The 20,470-nt window shown below is 40.6% G+C and overlaps 1 protein-coding gene across 2 annotated transcripts in view; it reads right to left on the reverse strand.

Moving 5' to 3' along the window:
• Positions 1-7,330: 7,330 nt before the first annotated feature.
• Herpud2 (HERPUD family member 2) overlaps positions 7,331-20,470 on the reverse strand; it is a 43,688-nt gene continuing 30,548 nt past the window's right edge. The window contains exons 5-8 of one of the 2 annotated variants that reach the window (XM_006510706.3): positions 13,026-13,148; positions 9,645-9,939; positions 8,645-8,759; positions 7,331-8,210 (exon numbers count right to left, since the gene is read on the reverse strand). In XM_006510706.3, the coding sequence (XP_006510769.1) occupies positions 8,688-8,759; positions 9,645-9,939; positions 13,026-13,148 (490 nt within the window). In that variant the 3' untranslated portion in view covers positions 7,331-8,210; positions 8,645-8,687. Of the gene's footprint in view, positions 8,211-8,644; positions 8,760-9,615; positions 9,940-13,025; positions 13,149-20,470 lie in introns of both variants that reach the window. The other variant, NM_020586.2, reaches the window with a different exon arrangement.

Below are 20,470 nucleotides of genomic sequence, written 5' to 3' on the forward strand. Positions count from 1 at the left end.
GGTCCTTTCTCAGAGCTTTCTTAGGACAGACCAATTCTACAATTGTGCGGCATATCCTATAGATTATATCCGAGAAAGCTCAAAAGCAAGGCAGAAGACCATATCCAGGCTCAGGGTACACTGACCTGATTGGGCAAGAATACCCTATGCTCTTACATCCAACAAGAATAAGCATATCACATAAACTGAATCACAGGAGGTGCTAAATCACTTCCAAGAATGATCCAAGGAACAAAATACACTTGAGGTAAAAAGCCCTCTGCTTTTCTCCAGGAGCCTCTCTTACAGATCCCCAAGGCACTGTTCACCATGAGTTGTTCTTTTTTTTTTTTTTTTTTTTTTTTTGATTCTTCAGCTGACTGCAAGAGGGTTTATTGTACACGAGCTACACTTGGCCACAAGAGAACAGAGCTAGTCCAGAGTGCCGGGGGTCCAGGGCTGAGGGACTGTTTTGGTTGTAAGAAAGGCGGTCATTTCTCCAGGCGATCGCGGCGAGGTGACGTTCCAGGTCTATTGAGACTCATGGCAGCACACAGTCCGATAGCTTGTCTCGGCCCTCAGCATCCCTCACTTCTGCTCCTGCAGGCGTCGTAGGTGCACGGGCTGGCTTACTTGGACCTCTGCCTCATCTTTCTTCTCTTGCGCTTCAGCCTGCGCATTCTCTTCTTCCGCCACTTCGCTCTCATGGTGCAGGAGTCTCAAGGAAGATGGCGCTAAGACCCGAGTTGTTCTTTTGATCATGTTTTGACACAATAAATGAGATGATACCTGTACCTGCCATTGCTTAAGTGGCCAAGCGCCTGAGACTAGATAGATCATAGGCCTAAGGGAAAGCCTAGTACTATTATTCTGCTTAAGGAACATAGCAGAAAAAATTACCTACTCCTATACCTATATACCCAATGCCTCACTTAACCCACATTAGAGAAGCTTCTTGCAAGTGTATGAAAATGAACACAAGACCAACATTATGACAATGTGCAGAGTGAGGCCTTGAGCACTCAATCCTAAATGGGATGTCTCCATCAACCCCCTACACTCTGTCCCCAGGGAATCTGTGCTGAAGAAGTGGAGAGACTCTAAGAGGTGTAGGTGATGGGTGACTCCAAGGAAACTGCCTTATGCACACATAAAACTCACCAAGATTGTGATGGCATGCACAAGACCTGCATAGGTTCAAGTTACGGTCCCAAAACTGAGAGGGGAAAGTGGACACAGGGTCCCAACCCTAATCAAGAAACTATCTGTAATTGGTAGCCACTAGTAAAGGGAAAATCAGTCTTCTCCAATGGCGTATCACTGGGTATATCAACCACACAGAGGTTCGGTCCCCTTGAGGAGGAGGAGGAGGCCAACATAAAATGAATGCAATAGTGTGTTCTGGACTTTTCCTCTATCTTGTTTTGTTTTGTTGCTGTTTGTATTGTTGGCCTTTTGTTTGTTTGATTTTCATTTTTGTGGTTTTATGGTGGGAGTTTTGTGTGTGTCTTGGTTTTTTTTTTTTATTTCTTGTGTATGTATGTATGTATGTATGTATGTATGTATTTAATAAAACAGGGTTTCTCTGTATAGCCCTGGCCATCTTGGAACTCAATCTGTAGACCAAGATTTGACTCCCTCTGCCTCATGAGCTGGGATTTGAGGTGTTCACCACCACTACCTGATTCACACTGCTCCTTTCATTGCACCTTACATTATATCTTATTATATATGCAAATTACAGAAGGAAAGATGTGGTTTTCACATCTCAAAACGTTTGACTTTTCACTACCAGACCATTACAAACTTTCCTCATAGAAAGGACATCCTAACTATAATAACAGCGGCCCTGCTCCCTCAGCTCACTGCAGAAGTGGCTGATTCTAGAACTGGTGGAGAAAATGCACATGAACCTGGGTAGCAGGAAGCATAAGGAGGTTTCCTGAAGAAAAAGCACAGTGGTGGATGCAGGAGGCCTTTGAAAGAGATCCCACTAGTGGGGTGGGACTGGGCAACAACAAAACAAAGCAGAAATCAGGTTAAAATTCAAAGTATAAAGTAAATAGAATGAGGCCAAGCTATCACAAAGAAATAAAAAAGACCAGTTAAAAAAAGATGGGTTCCATGTGGAAGAATTTCTAATGCTTTATGTAGACACACCACTCTGAGTACAGTGAACCTACCGAGTCCTTAAGGAAAGCTGCACAAAGCACCTCCTTCCAGAGAGCCTCTGTGGAAGGAGAGGGAGAAGAGATTCCCAGGGGAGAAACTGATCAAAGTCAGTATCACCAGTGCTAAGCCATGCTGATGGCATGTGCCCCATGGTTCTGTGGTCTCCCTAAAGGCACATAACCCCAGTTAGTCATGGGTAAAATATCTGCACAATTCAAAACAGTGGACACTCACAAAAAAAATAATCTGGCTCATAACCCTTAAAATGGACAAGGTCTAGGTGAGTTTTGAAGTTGTGAATAGACTGAACAGTCAGAAGGAAACTTAGAACAGAGAGGATTCTAGAATAAGAGGAGGGAACATCCATTCAAGATAAAGTGTGTCTGAGAAAGTATAAGTTACAGTTTTAAAATAGTGTATCAAAATTGGTTTATTAGCTGCAGCAAATGTCCCAACCTAATGTAAGCTGAGGATTACAGAAAAAATGTTGAGTGGTCATGTATGACTCTGTATTAGTTTTGTAACTTCACTGTAACATTTTTAAAACTTCCAGAATTATAAGTTCTGATCTTAAGAGCTAAAGAATGATGTCAAAAACAGCATTCAGCAATTATAAACATTTGATTTAGATATTTTGATTTCAGGCAATAATGATTAAATCCCTGAATTATGGAATTAGATAAAAAGGAAAGAAACATTTCCCTAGAGAATAGCTAAATGGGCATAAGGCATAGGATAGAGCCTCATTAAGCAAATGCTTAGACCGTAAATAGAGTTGTGCTATTACGGAGTCTGTCCAATACTGAAATGGCTCTTGCCTAGAAAACGGTGGTCCAGTTCCACCATCAGGAACTGATTCTGATGTAGGGAGATCCTTGGAGAGTTGCAGTGAATGGCCAACTCGGCAGAAAGCACTTCATTTCTGGGGTGCCCTCCTCTTCATCCAGCACCTTTGAGTCACCTGTACAAGGATCAATTCTATTATCTCTATATTTATTTATTTATTTATTTATTCATTTATTTATTTATATTTATAGAACATAAAATATTCTATAATCATGTAAAAGTAAAATTTTATAATCTTTGTTACTTTCAAGTTTGAAACAATTTTAAAATTTATGATCCATTATAAATAGCACTGAAAAAAATCCCTGCATACCACTTACCCATCTTCTCAAAATGCTAATATTGAAGATAGACATAGTACAATAATCAAAATGATGGCAGGACCGTTGAAGTGTTAGTATTAGCTAAGCTACAGGCTATATTCAATTGCTGATAGTTGTCCCACAAACATCTTTCCTCTGAAGTCCTTGGTATGCCTCGTTACCCTGGCTCCTTAGTGCCCCCAGTCCCTCATTGGCAAGGCAGTTTCCCAGCCTTCCTCTCTCATGACCTCGGTCCTTCTGAGAAGTGGAATAAACTATGGCAACTCCCAGGGTGTCTGGAAGAACTGGGTTTTCTTGTAGGAAGACCTGCAATCACCAGCAAGTCCTAGAGTAGAGGGAGGAACAGGCCTACACCATTCCCTAAGTACACCCCTACCACCCCTGGCTTAGAGATAAAGGAAGGCTTTAAATCTCTTGTCTCTTTGAACACCTTCCATAGTGAGGAGCTTCTGGTCACCTAGACATCCTACCTCACTCACAAAATCTGCTGGGAGCGTGGATGCCTAACTTGACTGATTAGGGCTGGTTAGGACCAGGAGTAACTAAAAACAATGGTCTCCAACCTTCCTTGGAGTTTGACATCAAGACCACACTATCAAGGTCAAAAGTGTCTTCTCTTACATGCTTGTTCTTCCTAAGGTAAGGTAGCATCCTCCCTACCAGGCTCCCCAAGAGCTGAAGAAAAACAGTCAACACCATAGACAGGGTGGTACTATACCACCACCTAGTGTTCAAAGTTACACAGTGCAGCCATCTACCCCTGTGCTTCTGCCCATCACTGGGAATAATAACAGGTTCACAATCTTCAAGAAGCAATACACAAAGATTTGGCAAGTTTGCTCTAATTTTCCAGTGTGACAAACCAGATTTACCATGGAAAGACTGGAGTCTGACAATCCCTCCTCTCCTTTAAGCATGCTTTGTTCAGTTACTAACCATTCCTAACACTTCTTTTCCCTACAAATCCTTAAGTGCTGCATCCATACCAGGTCCCAGTAAACACTCCCTACACCAAGGGTTCTCAACCTACGAGACTCCACAGGGGTGGGTGGCATAGCAAATATCCTGCATGTCAGATGTTTCTATTACAATTTATAGCAGTAGCAACATTACAGTTATTAAGTAGCAACAAAATAATTTTATGGTTGGGGTCACAACATGAGCAACTGCATTAAAAGGTCACAGCATTAAGAGGACTGAGAAATGAGAAACAGTTTTGTACCTTTTTGTAAACCAAAACCTTCCCTATTATCCCTGAAATGATCAGAGGAGAGTTTGTGAAAGGCTCCTGAGCTCTTACATTTGTTTCTAATAAGTCTTCTAAACTGTCTACTCACCCCTAACATCAGCAAGTGCCAGTCACTCTCCTCTGCTCGGGAGTGCGCATCCTTCTGTCAGCCCTGGGATCATGGGACTTTTCTTGTTTTTCACCACAGAAGGCTTGGTGCAAAACAAGCTCATCCCAATTTGCTTCAGAGCTAGGAACCTCACATCCCTTGTTCCTAAGAATGGACTGCAAATGTTATTAAGAGTGCACGGTGCAAAGCAGAGCAGAGCGCTATGATGTACTACCCGAATGGTCTGGGGCCAGTTATTTACGTGTGGTGTTCTCAGTCTGAGAAACAGAAGTAACAGTGAAAGTTACAACCTTGAGTTGTTCTGAAAACATTTTAAAATGACGGTGTACAGTTAGCATGCAGCCGGCATCCTGGTTAGTTTTATAAACTTGATACAAGCTAGTTATTTGAGAAATCTCAACTGAGAAACCTCAGACTACCTGTAGGCAAGACTGCAGGGTATTTTCTTGATTAGTGATTTATGTTGGTGCACCTAGCTAATGGTGGGCAGTGCCACTGCTGAGCAAGTAGTCCTGGGTGATATAAGAAAGCAAGCTAAGGGAGCCATGACGAGCAAGCCCATAGGCAAAAATTCTTCATGCTTTCTGCCTTAGCTCCTGCCTCTAGGTTCCAGCTTTGAGTTCCTGCCCTGATTTCCATTCAAGGTGGACTGCAAGTGTTACGATGAAATAAATCCTTTCCTCCCCAAGTTGCTTTTGGTCATGGTGGCTACCACAGGACAGCAGGAATACGGCATGCTTTAAAGTATCTAGCTACTTATTTTTATTACTATGTGCAAGATGGCCCCAAACCAGCCTCTTGGTGCTTCTGCCACGTGAATGGTGACTAGTAAAGGCCATGTGTGTTCACGGTTTTCCCACTTGCCTCTTCTGTAGCCTTGGGTCACTGGAGAGACTCGAGCTGCTGCACATGCTGCATGAACAGTGTGCAGGCAGTGAGTGGTCGATCAGTCAGGGGAAGAGTCCAAATCCAGCAGCAGGATTGGGAAGTAAGTGTTGACAAGATGACTTCCAAACTAGTCCCCAACCTGGGGCCTCCAGGATGTACCCATTAAGTGTAGAGCAAGGACGGCTGAAGCCTGGGGCTGGCTATAGGAAGAGACGAACCTTCAGTAGGGATGAAGCCTCATTGTGCTTGGCAAACCTTCCACTTTCTAAGAGTCACGGTAAGGAATGAAGCCCCCAGAAGCTCAGCAATAGAAGCCCTGAGTGATGACTCTGCTCTTTTTAAGAGGATGATTCTCAGCAGGCTCCACGGAGGACTTTAAGAAAAGGCTTGCACAGTTCCATAACACGAAGCATTGTCGTGGATTCCTGTTTTGTATAAATGTTCCCAAATGTTTAAATATCAGAACATCCACAGTGTAATGAATGTGTGAGAATGAGGTACAATAAACATGCTTTGTGCCCACCACATAGGTTTCCACTACCTTGCAGTGTCAAGGCAGGACCTTCCACCAGTGGAGATGAGCCAGCCAGCCGCACCGCCTTCCCAGACAGGTTGCTAGTAAAGAACTCACTTCCCAGAGCCTGGCCCAGCTCTGCAGATCCAGTGCCAGCATCCCAGATTCACCAAGACACCAGGCTGCCTCACCACAGTCTACTAAAATGTGAGGTGGAAATCAAGTCTTAACTGTGAGGTAAAAAATGAATCATTCCTTTAAAAACAAAACAAATAAACCTGCCACTGGACTACACAATTGTGGCTCTAAAATTGGTCTCCATCCCACTACTGTGATATGTCTCGTATCAGTAGTGATGACAGAGAGACTAATTAGTATACTGGGCTGTGGAGGCACACGACGGATCACATGTCTTCCCTCTCCCGCCCTTGAATCAGCCCTTTCTTTGCCTACACATTAACAGAAGCTTTCACTGGAGAAGACCTAATCCTTTCTGTCAAGTGTAAGAAACAGACCAAGTCCCTGGGAAGCATTCTAGGAAACATTATCCTAGTTGTCACTAGTCACCACGTGGCCGTCAGAGCAGTCTCTCGGCTTCTGTATATCCTTTTCTGCTGTTTGAAAAAGATCTTTAAGTACCACAGCTGTTTGGAACTATACAGGTCCCTCTAAAACATGGCTGACACCTGACTAATTTTTTTGGTTGTTAGTTTTGTTCTTACCAAGACTTACTGAAAGTAAGGCTAGCATAAGGAAATTAACAAAATAGAGATGATAATTAAAAAATAGGAACGCATTTACTATTTCTAGAACCCATAGCTGTTACCCTTTCTGGGCAAATCTGACCAGCATCTTCCTCCTGAGGCTCTGTCTGGGCTGAGACACAGTGTCCTGCAGTGTCCCTGTAATGACAACACTTCCACAAAAGTGTCCCCAAGATGCTGCCCCTCAGCAAATTCCATAAGGCTTCTCGCTAGCTTCCAACAGAAGGAAATAAACTTATCACGAGTTTCAATAGCTCTGCATTCTTCGGCCACTACTGTAGGCACTTGTGTAGGAGGCTCAGGGTCTAACACAGGAGCATGTCTGTCAGGGCCAGTTGGCCTGAAAACTAAGAGGTGTCCTTTGGAATGGAAGAAAGCCAAACTGACCTGAAAGACACTAACCCTTTAAAAAAAAACTTGTAAAATTTAAATATACTTTTGCAGGTAAATTAGTATCGAAGAACTTGAATAAATATCCCATAAGGCTGTTTATCATAATTGACTCTTTATTTAAAAAATTACAGGGAGCAATTTCCAGCATATTTTATAAAAGTTCTGCCATATCAAACATTTTGTATCACTTAATTCCAATGAAGAGCTGCCTTTTTTTTTTTTTCCTCTTAAGGTACTAATTCCAACTGATGGGACATGTGCCCTTAAAATAGAAAGTTTCCATCATTTATTCAAATGTCAAAATTAATATTTTTGAGAAGTTTATTGCTTTATGGGTGGGCAAGATGCTACTAGCACATTTTAGGTAAATAAACTTTATTAAAAACTATGAGGTCATTTCTGTTTAAAACTTTCAGGATAATTCACAGAAAATAGATATATTTATTCAAAGTACACATTGAAGGGCTGGCCATCTAGCTATGAACATTTAAAGGTGTAGCAGCTCTTTAAAGAAATAATACACAGTGGTTCTGCTTGGCGCACTACACATAATTGAAATGAATAAAGCTGGAAGACCAGTACTGTTAGCAATGCTATGTTGTTAGGCTCTTTAAACAAACAAAGAAAGAAAAATCACAAGCTTAGTAGTCCATTTGTGCTTAAAATATTCATATGCATGAGAAGCTTAAAGAAAAGACCTCTGTACATGATCATCAAAAAAAAAGTTATACATTGTTTTTAAATTGCACTGTTATTTAAACCGCTTTCCTAAAGTCAAACCCTCCTTTGCAGCTGGCACAGTTTTTTAGGTCTAATTGGCAACTTGGGGAGGCCCCTCTGGTATTAGTGAAGTAAAAAAGGTGGTGATAAAAGACCAAGCTGAAGCCATTAACCCAGGCCTTTGAGCTGCACTGGCATCTTCACCTGCATCTTCTCCACTCTCATCTTCAAGTCCATCATCCATAAGGCGCTCCTTTCAAACAACATAAACATACTCCTGAGTAATCCGTGCCACAAACACAATCCTATAACAGCAGAGGGCTAATACTCTGTAGCAAGAAGAAACCTGGGTGTGTCAGTCTAATGGTTGATCCAGGGCCATTAGTAACCTTTGTGAAGTCTAGCATTTATAAATTATGCAGTGTGCAAATAACTGCCAGTATCATACATTTTACCACAGGCATAATTTTCCTTCCAGATGATTTTTGGAGGCTAATCTTTCCTACTTATCCTAACATAAGCTATGACTGACTCTGTACTATATGTTAAGAACCCAAATGAATCTACCACAGTTTCTACATTAGCTTTCCACAGGTATCTACGGAGCATCCAAGGCCTGTCATTTCTGTCTCGTGTAGGGCTGAGGACTATCTACCTTTAAAATCTACACAAACATCCACAACCTACCATTTCTTCAAGTTCTAGATTGTTTGCATTATGCCCGTCATTGTTAGCGTCCACATTGTTGGGAGCTTGTTGCTGACCGCCTTCTTGCCTGAACGGAAACCATCCAGCTTGGTGTCTGTTCAGTAAAATAAAAAGAAGAGAAGCCACAGTCACTTGTAACCCAATAAAATAATGACCCTCAAGAAAAAAAAAACTATCAGAGCTATGATAAATGATAAAAACAAATATCTCCCCTCAAGCCAGGGAATTTCTCAAGGTAATAACAGCAAAACAAAACCCAATTCAAATCTAAAAGCTTATTGCGGACATAACTGGCTCAGTGTGACACTCTAAATCACAAAATCTTCTGGGACTTTTTTTTTTTAATAAAATATAACCAGGTATTTTTCTTTGCCCCTTCAGAGAAGGCAAGGCCAGGGAAAAAATAAAACAATCTACTTACAAAAAAAGAGTGATCTACTTAAGACTTAATATTGATAAATACAACTTAAAAGAACATCCTTGCTGGGCAGTGGTGGCGCACACCTTTAACCCCAGCACTTGGGAGGCAGAAACAGGCGGATTTCTGAGTTCGAGGCCAGCCTGGTCTACAGAGTGAGTTCCAGGACAGCCAGGGCTACACAGAGAAACCCTGTCTCGAAAAACCAAAAAAAAAAAAAAAAAAAAAAAAAAGAACATCCTTCTGAGAGCACTTATAATATATTTGAGTTCTAAATAACTGGTTGTCTATAAATCATAGTATTAAAAATTTATATAAAATATGATAAACAAAATCTCTGCTTGTAACTATTCTGATAAATATTCTTACACAATACCTCCTGTCCTTGCTTTTGTGTAGCATCAATATGCCAGATACATGAATATGCCAGGATTAAAACTCCTTCTAACTGACTATGTTATGCCAGAGTCTGTGGTCAACAGTTTTGAAAGTAATTAAGAGAAATCACAAACAGTTAATATCTGTCACTCACAAATAAACCAGCAGCATGGCTCCCATTACCATGATAAACCGACTGAAAGAAGAATAGAAGTATACGATGCTGAGGAGGACGGCAGCTCGGGAGAACGTGTACACCCAGTCCAGCCAGTCGCGGTTCAAGTCTTCTTCATTCAGCACTGGGCCGCCCTGTGCATTCATTTGAACATTCTCATTCATGGGCCCATTTTCTTGGGCCACTAGGTTGGGAGCTGGTGGAGGCTCTTCTCCAGGAACATGTGCCAAATTTAGAGGTGATGATGCAGCACGCTGGGCTGAGCCGGCACTTGATGTGGCCTGAGCTGAAACTGCAGCTTGACTGAAACAGTCATCAAAATATTAAAAAAAAACAAAAACAAAACCCTTTATCATACTTTGTATTTTTAAATGTCTTGGGTATTATAAAATTATAAATTGTATAACCGTAATCGCCAGTAGCACAATCTTGCTCTGTATTTCTGAGAAAGCAGTTCCCAGTGGAATAGTGGGACTAGTGAAGGCCTTCTCTTAGCCTGGCCATCTAAGACCACACTGAGAGGAGGAAGAAATAACCAAATATTCTGGTTAAAATGCTTCCAAGCTGAAATTAATCTTTCAATTCATTTTATTATTCTACATGGGATAATACCTCAGAGCTGTCAAATTCCTCTTAGGCCATACTTTGGGATACTTGTTTAAATATGGATTTAAACATTAAATAAACCTTTGGAGAAAAAAAAATCATTCCTTAACCTCAACCCTGGTTTTTGGGCAGTTCCACTTGAGGATCACTGGTTCCTGTCACCTTAGAAAGACTGCGTCCTGAAAGATGCTGATGATGTGACTTGTGTAAGTCAAAACAGGGTTAGCAAGATGGCCACCAGAGAGCAATCCCTGGGATTCACATGATGGAAAGAAACAATCACACAAGCTGCCTTCTGCTTCTACATGTGGGACACAGTATACATGCATGTGCGTGCATACAGACATACACACAACAATAAATAAGTAAATAAATATAAATAAATACAAATAAAATGTAATTTTAAGAAATTATGTCGTTTAGCTGGTACAATGAAAGCCCAGGGCTCCATACCTAGCACCACATAAAACTAGGCATGGTAGCATGCACGAGCCTACAGTCCCTGCACTGGGGAGCCAGAAGCCATTCAAACAACTGTTGGAGGCCATGTTTGCCTAAAAAGTCATTCTGAGGCCAACCTTGGCTATAAACAACTTTGTCTCACAAAGAAAAATAGTATTTCCCTAGAAGAATAATAACATGGATGGGATTTGCTTTAAATTATAACCAAAAGGGAGAAGCTATAGAATAAGACTGGCACAGTTTTATAATACTGAGGCTAAAACATGGGTACACAGGCATTCTTTACTCATTGTGTATTGTGTATTTTGTTTTACTACTAAGTATTTTTAAATGCTTAAACTGTTAATAAAGTTAGTCAAGGTACCTAAGGAAAATTAAGGAAATGATATTCCCTAGGCTATAAATTCCAATTTAAACCAATGTGCTATGTAGGACCTTGTTTCTAAATAAGCCTTTTTGTTTCTAAAACATTTATCTTGTGACCACTCTGATATACGGGTGAGCTACTTTAAAGGTAAGAAGCTGAGATTCAAAAGTGGAATGATGCACACACAGTAATTTGACTCAACAGTAAGTTAGAGTGAAGTCTTACTCATCTTACATGGTTTGCATGGAGGTCACAAACAAGCAAAAGGTGTAAAACAGTACAAAGTCATCACTGAACGATAGCTGACCACGACAACATAAAAAGTACAAATAACCTCCTGTAAGCTTTGTGTATGTGTGCGCGCGTGCGTGTGTATGTGTGTGTGTGTGTGTGTGTGTGTGTGTACAGGCTGGAGGAAAGAAAGTCAGTAGACATTTGGAGGGAACAAAAGCCTGATTCAGTAGTAAGAAAGTTATGTGAAGCAGGATCTAGTTGTGGTATGACATTAAAAAAAAAAGGCAGCTACTGTGAAGTAAAACAGATTTAAAATGAAAAGGATCTGGCTGAAATTTTGGAAACAGGATTCAAAGAAAGAACAGAAGCTCAGTTATATCACTTGTGTAAGATATTAGGTTCAGGGATAACAGAAGCTACACTCTACATGGTTAAGGCCAAGAGCTATCCTGACAACAACCAGGGGGAGTTTCACTGACAAAGAAGTCAGAAGGAAAGGTACTTAAAGAATGAAGGAGCCATAGCTTAGGTGTTCTGACCTCAGAGCAAAAGCCACTACCCTATGGGAACAGAGCAGCAATGCAAGAAGCACAGAAGGGAAAGGACTGACAACTGCAGCCATGGAAGAACGGCATCTAAGAGCACAGCCAGAGTCCTGGGTGTCAGCAGGCAGGAAGGTCAGGATCTGTCAACCTGAGCAAGAAATGCTGCTGTTAAAAGGAAGAGGTGGCAGACACTATTGCATATGCCAGCAAGATTTTGCTGAAGGGACCCTGTTATAGCTGTCTCATATGAGGCTATGCCAGTGCCTGGCAAATACAGAAGTAGATGCTCACAGTCAGCTATTGGATGGAACACAGGGCCCCCAATGGAGAAGCTAGAGAAAGCACCCAAGGAGCTGAAGGGGTCTGCAACCCTATAGGTGGAACAACATTATGAACTAATCAGTACCCTCAGAGCTTGTGTCTCTAGCTGCATATGTAGCAGAAGATGGCCTAATTGGCCATCACTGGGAAGAGAGGTCCCTTGGTCTTGCAAACTTTATATGCCCCAGTACAGGGGAATGCCTGGGCCAAGAAGTGGGAGTGGGTGGGTAGGAGAGCAGGGTGGAGGGAGGGTATAGGGAACTTTCAGGATAGCATTTGAAATGTATATAAAGAAAATATCTAATAAAAAAAATCAAAAAAAAAAAAAAAGGAAGAGGTGGGGTGATGAGAGAGATAGAGAGGAGGATATACAGACAGAAGATACAGAATGGCAGCTGGTCAGTGTGGCATGATGTACGGGATGAGGGTGAATGGAGAACAAAGCAGTCATGCCTCAGAGATGAGATGTCTACTTCCTCCAGCCACAGTCAAGCATGAGTGTGGTGACCGTGTGTGTCACACTGAGTCCTATACTTCCTATGGCCCCTTTCCCTTTGGCTTTTTGTCTCCATATGGATCTGCAGCCTGTCAGGGAAAACTCTTTGTATCATTTTTTTAAAGTATCTGAATACTGCTAAATGATATCACGGGCATGAAGAAGGGAATTCGAGCAGGCCTGGCTGATGTGAAACAGAGGGGAATGCTTTGTCCATTTGCCAATTAAAGTAGGTGTCTCCTGAGTTTATAAATTCCTTCTTGGTAACTTTGAAGTAACCAAGTGATAACAAGTACAATCCAGATCGACGTAGCTAAGGTAAGAGAGGACGTAGGGCAGTGAACTCAGACAGACTTACTATTGCATATAATACTGATGAGCGTACATCTGCTGCCACCACAGCATCTGCAGTGGGCTGAGCGCAGGGTACACTGGGAACGCAGGGGGCACACCTTGCCCAGGAAACTGGTGATCCACATTTCTGTAATAAAGAATAAATGAAGCCTTTTAATGTATAAAAAAAAAAAACATTTTTCTGAACTGATTTGTGAACTGTAAATCAACCACTGATAATATTTTTAAATCTTACTGATTTTCAATATTCTTCAAATAACACAATACATTTTACCTAAGTTGGCCCTAGGCCCAAGTATATAGAGAGAAAATAAGTCATCCACAAAAATATGTAGCAAGTGTGAGCCAAGTCAAGAATACTTTGATTTTTAAGTACATTCCCTTTAAGAATCAAAACTATCAAATAAATTTCATGACATATTATTTTGAGGAATAGTTATAGCCAAGTAATAAAATTTTATTAAAAATACAGCAGCCAAATAATTTAAACTAGTATAAACATTCAAATACAAACATTTCAAATATAAATTGCCCCTTAAAGAGCTAAGAATGAAGACCATACTTCTAAATATGGTTTCAAAATAAGTTAAAATTCTATTAATTTAACAAAACTTGTGAAAAGTCACCATTAACTTCCTTATGCTTCTGTTTCCCTAATTCTGAAATGGAATCCTCCTTTAAATGTTGTCACTCTGTATTCAATAAACACTAGTTTTGTGATTTGAATGTAAAATGTCCCAGGCAGGAGGCTGGAGAGATGGCTCTTCCAGAGGTCCTGAGTTCAAATCCCAGCAACCACATAGTGGTTCACAACCATCTGTAATGAGATCTGATGCATTCTTCTGGGGTGTCTGAAGACAGCTACAGTGTACGTATATATAATAAATAAATAAATTTTTAAAAAGAATGTCCCAGGCATGCTCATGAACACTTGGTCCCCAGCTGGTGGCGCTGGTTTAGGAAGTTTTGGAACCCTTAGAAGACGTAACCTTGCTGGAGAAAATAAGACAAGGGGAGAGTGTCCTAGCCCAGCCCCACTTCAGGAGCTTCCGATCCACTGTGACCAGCTACCTGACACTTCTGCAACTGTGCCTTCCCTGCCTCCCACTGTGAGCCAAATTAAACCCTTCCTCCATTAAGTTGCTTGTCAAATATTTGATCATGGCAAAGAAGAAAGTTATAGTTAACCAGCTATGCTTTTGTTCCCCAGACCTTAGAAAAGACTAACTCTGAAATATGTAATTTAAGACTTAGCAATAAAAATGCCATTCTGCTATACGTACAGATCAATGTTTTCTGCAACCGTCTTCAGAGGCTGCAGTCAATAGAAGCAAAACAGATCCGAAACAAACTGCAGAGAGTGAAAGACCTCGAAACACTCAGTCCTAATTGGGATGCCTCCATCAAACCCTACCCTCAGAGCTCAGGAAACTTACGGAGGAGGAGACACAGAGACTGCAAGAGCCAGTGGCGACAGAGGAGACCAAGGAAACAAGCCTTCCTAACACGCCAGGACTGATACACAGAGGAACTCATAAAGACATGGATCTAACCCAAATGGGTCCCACGGCTGGGAAGGAGAGATCACAAGCTTCACTCCTAACTCAAAATCTATCTTTTTCAACTGATAATAACCACTCACAAATGAAAAACTGATCTGTTCCAATGAAGGCTCACTAGACAGTCAAACAACTCTTTTTTTTTTTTTTGGGGGGGGGGGGCACAGGGTTTCTCTGTGTAGCTCTGGCTGTCCTGGAACTCACTTTGTAGACCAGGCTGGCCTTGAACTCAGAAATCCGTCTGCCTCTGCCTCCCGAGTGCTGGGATTAAAGGCTCGAGCCACCACTGCCCGGCATAGTCAAACAACTCTTAAAGCCAGACCCCATGCCAGAAGTAGAGAGCCAAAACAAATAAATAAATAGAATCAATGAAATGAAGAATTGGCTGAAAAGATAAACAAGATTGACAAAACTTTAGCAAAATTAATCAAAAGGAAGAAGGGAAGACATTATTACAGATAGCAATGAAACTCAGAAAATTATAAGGACTTATAATTGTAAAGGCTATAATCTATAAAAAATGAACAAATTCCTATAGGCACACATACATTAACACGTTAAATGTAAGCCAAGATTAAATAAATAATTTAAATAGATCCATAATCAGCAACAAGATTATAAAGGTAATAAGCCCCACCCTTACTGCCACACATAGGCAAAACAAAACCTATGAAATGGTAGACTTACTGCAAAATTCTACCAGAACTTCCAAGAATTAACAGACATCAATGCTGAATGCGGCATGGCCAAGTATAAGGGACAGAAGGACATGGTTCTAACCCCTGGAACAGAACCAGCAGGACATGGGCCTCCATAAGTGTTGGTGGTTGCTGTGGGCATAAAGCTTTTTTATATAATAGTGTACATATTTTCATATTCCTCCTCTCTACCAAGGTCAATGATTCCATGATAATCAGAGACAGCAGTCTAGGAGGCCAAGATGTGTCTATGTCTCAGCAAAACACTGTGACCTTCGAGACAGGCCTTAAGGCTATGGGAAAGAACACTGAAAACATGAGTATGAAAATATATAAGTCCTCAACTATGCAACATATGAGGATGCAATATGAATTATATGAGGAGCTTCACAGATCTAAAGGAACAAAAGCAGCTGCACTATGAGCCAGCCTATCAGAAGATACAAAGACTAACAGATAGAAAGATAGGCAGATTCCTGAGTTAAAGGTCAGCCTGGGACAGAGGGGATTTAGATCCAGGGCTGGGTGTGGCAGGAGTGGAAATTTCAGAGTTGAGTCCCACCCAGCTATCTTACTGTTGGTGCTTGTGCTTGCAGTCTCTTTCTAAGAATCAAGGGACTAGGGTCAAGGGAGGCTGATTCATGAGATAATCAAAAAGGAACTTGTAGTAATGACTGAATTGATATATTTAAAAAAAAAAAAACTGGGTTTTTGATCTACAAGAGATGAGCTATCCAGAGTATTTTTAGAAGAGCAAGAGAAAACTGTCTCAAGCAAAACACAAGAGATCAATCTGGAAAGCCTTCTGGAGCAGAACATCGGCCATCAGATTGGACCCAACAACTTGACTTCGAGTTGTTTGTTTTACTGCTCCCAGATACTCTTTCTCTCAGAACCTATCTCCAAACCAAGGCTGGTCCTTGGCACATCAATATTACTCAAGTTATTCTATCAAATAGAAAAGGGCCCCAAAAATGTTTTATGAAGATGGTATTAACCTGATATCAATGACAGATGAAGACACTATAAAAAATAATAAGAAAATTATAGATAAAACTCTGATGAACAGAGATGTAGTATTTCTCATTAAAATGCTGGCAGGCCAAATTGAAGCTTATATCAAAAAGTTCTTTTATCAACATCTCTTTATGATAAAAGTCATGGAGAGTCTAGGATGAAGGAAGCATAGCTCAATATAATAAAGGCTACACCTCAAACATACAGTGAATATCATACTAACAGGAGAAAACTTCAAGTGTTCCAACTAAGATCAGCACAAAAGCAGGAAGTCCACTCTCTCATTCCTATTCAATATAGTACTTGAACTCTTAGCTACAGCAAAAGACAAAAGAAGGAGATAAAAGAATAAAAATAGGAAAACCACTATGGTAACCACGATAGGATCCTTAACAGAAGAAACCCTAAAGGCTCCAATTAAAAACGTCTTAGAGCTTAGAGATAATGTAAACAAAGTGGCAGCATACAAAGCTAACACACAAAGGTCAACAGCTTCCCTATACTCCCATAAAAAAGGTATCAGAGATCTAATCCCATTCACATTAGTCATAAAGGGGGAGGGGGAAGGACCTAAACAAGGCAAATAAAAACCTCTATAATGAAAATTCTTAATGGCACTGAAGAAATAAATTGAGGAAAATAATACAATAGGGAAAGACATTTTGTGCACATGGATTCAAAAAACTAATATTGTGAAAATAACCATCCTAACAAAGCTTATCTATAGAATCAATAATCCCAATCAAAATTCCAACATTCTTCTTCACAAGCAGAAAAACAATCCAAAATTATATATGGAGACACAGATGACCAAGAAGAGCAAGGAATCCTAAATAAAAACAGTGACTCAGAAAGTGCTACTGCATCTCACGCCTAGCTACACTACAGAGAGAGTAACAAAACCAGCATGCTACTGGCAGGAAGACACAGACCAAAGGGAGAGACCCAGATTCCCTGAGGTAACTCCAAAACACCCGGTTACCTGAGTTTTGCTAGAGATACCAACAATATACACCAGAGAAAGGACAACATCTTCAATAAATGTTGCTTGGAAAACTAGGTTTCAACATACAGAAAAATGAAACTAGATCTTTATCTCTCGCCATGTAAAAAACTCAACTCCAAATAGCTCAAGGACCTGAACATGTGACCAGCTACCCAAACTGCTGAAAAGTAGAGGGCAAGCTTCAACTCTCAGGCACAGGACGGACTTTCTGAATGAGGCCTCAGTATCACAAGAAATAAGACCAATAAGCAATAGATGAGATTTTGTAAAACTAATAGCATATTACAACAAAGAAAATTGTGAAGCAAATGAAAACACAGCCCACAGAATGGCAGAAAATCTTTGCTAGCTCTACATTCAAACGAGGATTAGTGTCTAAGAATATAAAAAAAATCCTTTAAACATTAAGAAAATAAACAATCCAGTTTTTAACAATTAGCTATGCAACTAAACAGAAAATTCTCAAAAAACAAAAAACAAGAACAAATGTCTAAGAATCATAAGCGTGTTCAACCTTCTTAGACATAAGGGAAATACAACTTAAACCTACTTTGAGAATCCACTTCACCCTAGTGAGAAGGCCAACATCAGGAAAACAATATAACAATAAACGCTGGCATGGATTTAGTGGAAGGGGAACTCTTACATTTAGTGGGAACATAAAACAGTGCAGCCACTTTGGAAATCAGTCTAGAGGTCTCTCTGCCCTATGACTCAGCTACACTACTCATGGGTTTACAGCCGAAGAACTTCATATCCTACCCCGGAGACACTTACACATCATATTCATTACTGCTCTGTTCACCACAGATAGGAAATGCAAACAACCCACATGTCCATCAACACATAAATAAATAAATAAGGAAAATGTGATATGGACACACAATGAAACACTACTCAGTTGTAAAGAAAAATTAAAACATGAAATTTGTAGATAGATATATGGAACTAGAAAAACTAAACTGAGTGAAGTAACTCAGGCCCAGGACAATGCCACATGTTCTCTCTCATCTGAAGATCTCTTTTAGTCTGTGTACTTTATTTGAAACACAGGTGGAAGCCGGGGAAGTAGAAAGAAGGCTTGGGGAAAGCGGGAGACACAGTAAGGGAGGAAGGAGAGTAGGGCAGAGGTGAAACAGAAGTAGTGAGGAGACTACTAGAGGTGGGAAGGCTTACACAAGGAGAGGTATGGAAGTGTGGAGAACATCAGGGGTGAAAGGGAGAGATGACCCAAAGAGGGGGATATGAAACGCCATATAGAAGTCTTCTATCACAAAACCCAACTTTTATAAAAAGTTATTGTCGTTGCTCTTAACTACCCACCATAACTACATGGTAAGATCCTACTGTTAAAGTTACGAAATAATCTGGTTGTAGAACATACAAAAATCAATCTCAAAGTAACCAGGAGACTTCCTCCTGGCTTGGCTAACTTTCATAGAGCCAGAGGGTACTATGCAGGTGCTGGGGAGAAAAGATACCAATGGTCGTTTGAACCCTGGGCCCTGGACCTTGCATAGAACTATACAGACCTGTCAGACAAACTATGCACATGGGCACAATAAAGGCATGACTGTTGTAACTATTTGCTTTCTTACTGGTTGAGGCCTGTTCCACAGGAGGATCGGTCAAAAGCCCATGGCTGGAGAGGTCATAGACCCTCAAATAGAACTTGCTATTGTTATTTTGCTAAATAATCATGCTGACAAATTACCTTCTATGATGGTTTGAATGAAAATGGCTCTCATAGATGTATGTTTGAATAATTGGCTATAGGGGGTGGCACTATTAGGAGGTGTGACCTTGTTGGAGCAAGTGTGGCCTTGTTAAAGGACGTGTGTCATTATGGGAGTGGGCTTTGATGTCTTCTAAGTTCAAGCTCTACCCACTGTAAAATCCTGTCACGAAGATCAAAATGTAGAACTCTCAGCTCCTCCAGCACCATATCTGCCTTCATGTTGCTATGTTTTCCATGATGATGATAATGGACTGAACCTCTGAAATTGTAAGCCAGTGCCAATTAAACGTTGTCCTTTATAAGAGTTGCCTTGGTCACGATGTCTTTCAAGAAATAACCTCCCTACTCCCTTTTTGGATGGGGATAGTGTGAGGACAAGATGTAGCTACTAGTGTCTCCCGGCTTATGGCAAATCCACCAGAACTCGCCACTGGAGAAATTATTTAATATGGCTTACAAAATTAGGATTCTAGTTGTTGCACACAGAGATTGAGTTACTATTGTTTCTGAACTAATTTGTGTGTTTTTCTTCTCACAGCAACTTGACTGGGTTCCAGAGAGAAAGGTACAGTAGCTAAACATGGGTTTGCCTGATGTGCACCACAAAGGTAGTGGGGGTATTGAAACATGGGGCTGGCGTGATAACAACCCACCAGTGGGAACCTAGCGAGCTGGGTGGAGAGATTTTGGAGTTCTGAGTCAGAGTCTCCATGAGATAAAAATAGGTTGGCCACTCAGGATGTTTTTTTTCTAATTCCATCCATTTGCCTGCAAAAGTCAGGATTTCCTTGTTCTTCATAGCTCAGCAGTATTCTACTGTGTAAATGAACTACATTTTCTGTATTCATTCTTCTCTTGTGGGACATCTGGGTTGTTTCCAGCTTCTGACTATCACAACTGTGAATTTAAAATTGGGATTATCTGCTTTTCGCATAGATTTATATACAGATTCTGTCCAAATCATGTGGGGAATTTCACCTGCAGTTCAGAACTAGGATAGGGAAAATTAGTCACTGACTCCAAGTAGAGAGGCAGTGATAATAATTGCCTGCTATGCTATGCACAGGTATTAATTAATATTGTCTTTGGCTCCAGGTACAGAGATCAACAGTTAGATATTATACAGGTATTAATAAAATATGTCTGTGGCTCTAGGCAGGGAGCCAACAGATAAATGGTATAAAAGATGGGTGCTCTAGGCAGAGAGCTGAACAGTAAGATGGTATGATGATTGCTTTAAATGCCACACATGATACTCAAATTCTGTCTAACGTGCGCTCCATGGGAATCTTGGGTTTTTATCCTGCTTGGCAAAATAGACAAGGCCTAAGAACAGGCACATACAGTATTTTAGTTTACTTCATTTGTTTTGCTTTGTTTTAACTTTCAAAATGGGTGTGATTTTGAGTTTTGTGGTTTTATTATTCTTCT

The sequence above is a fragment of the Mus musculus genome, chromosome 9 (genome assembly GCF_000001635.26).
Source record: "Mus musculus strain C57BL/6J chromosome 9, GRCm38.p6 C57BL/6J".
Lineage (NCBI taxonomy): Eukaryota > Metazoa > Chordata > Mammalia > Rodentia > Muridae > Mus > Mus musculus.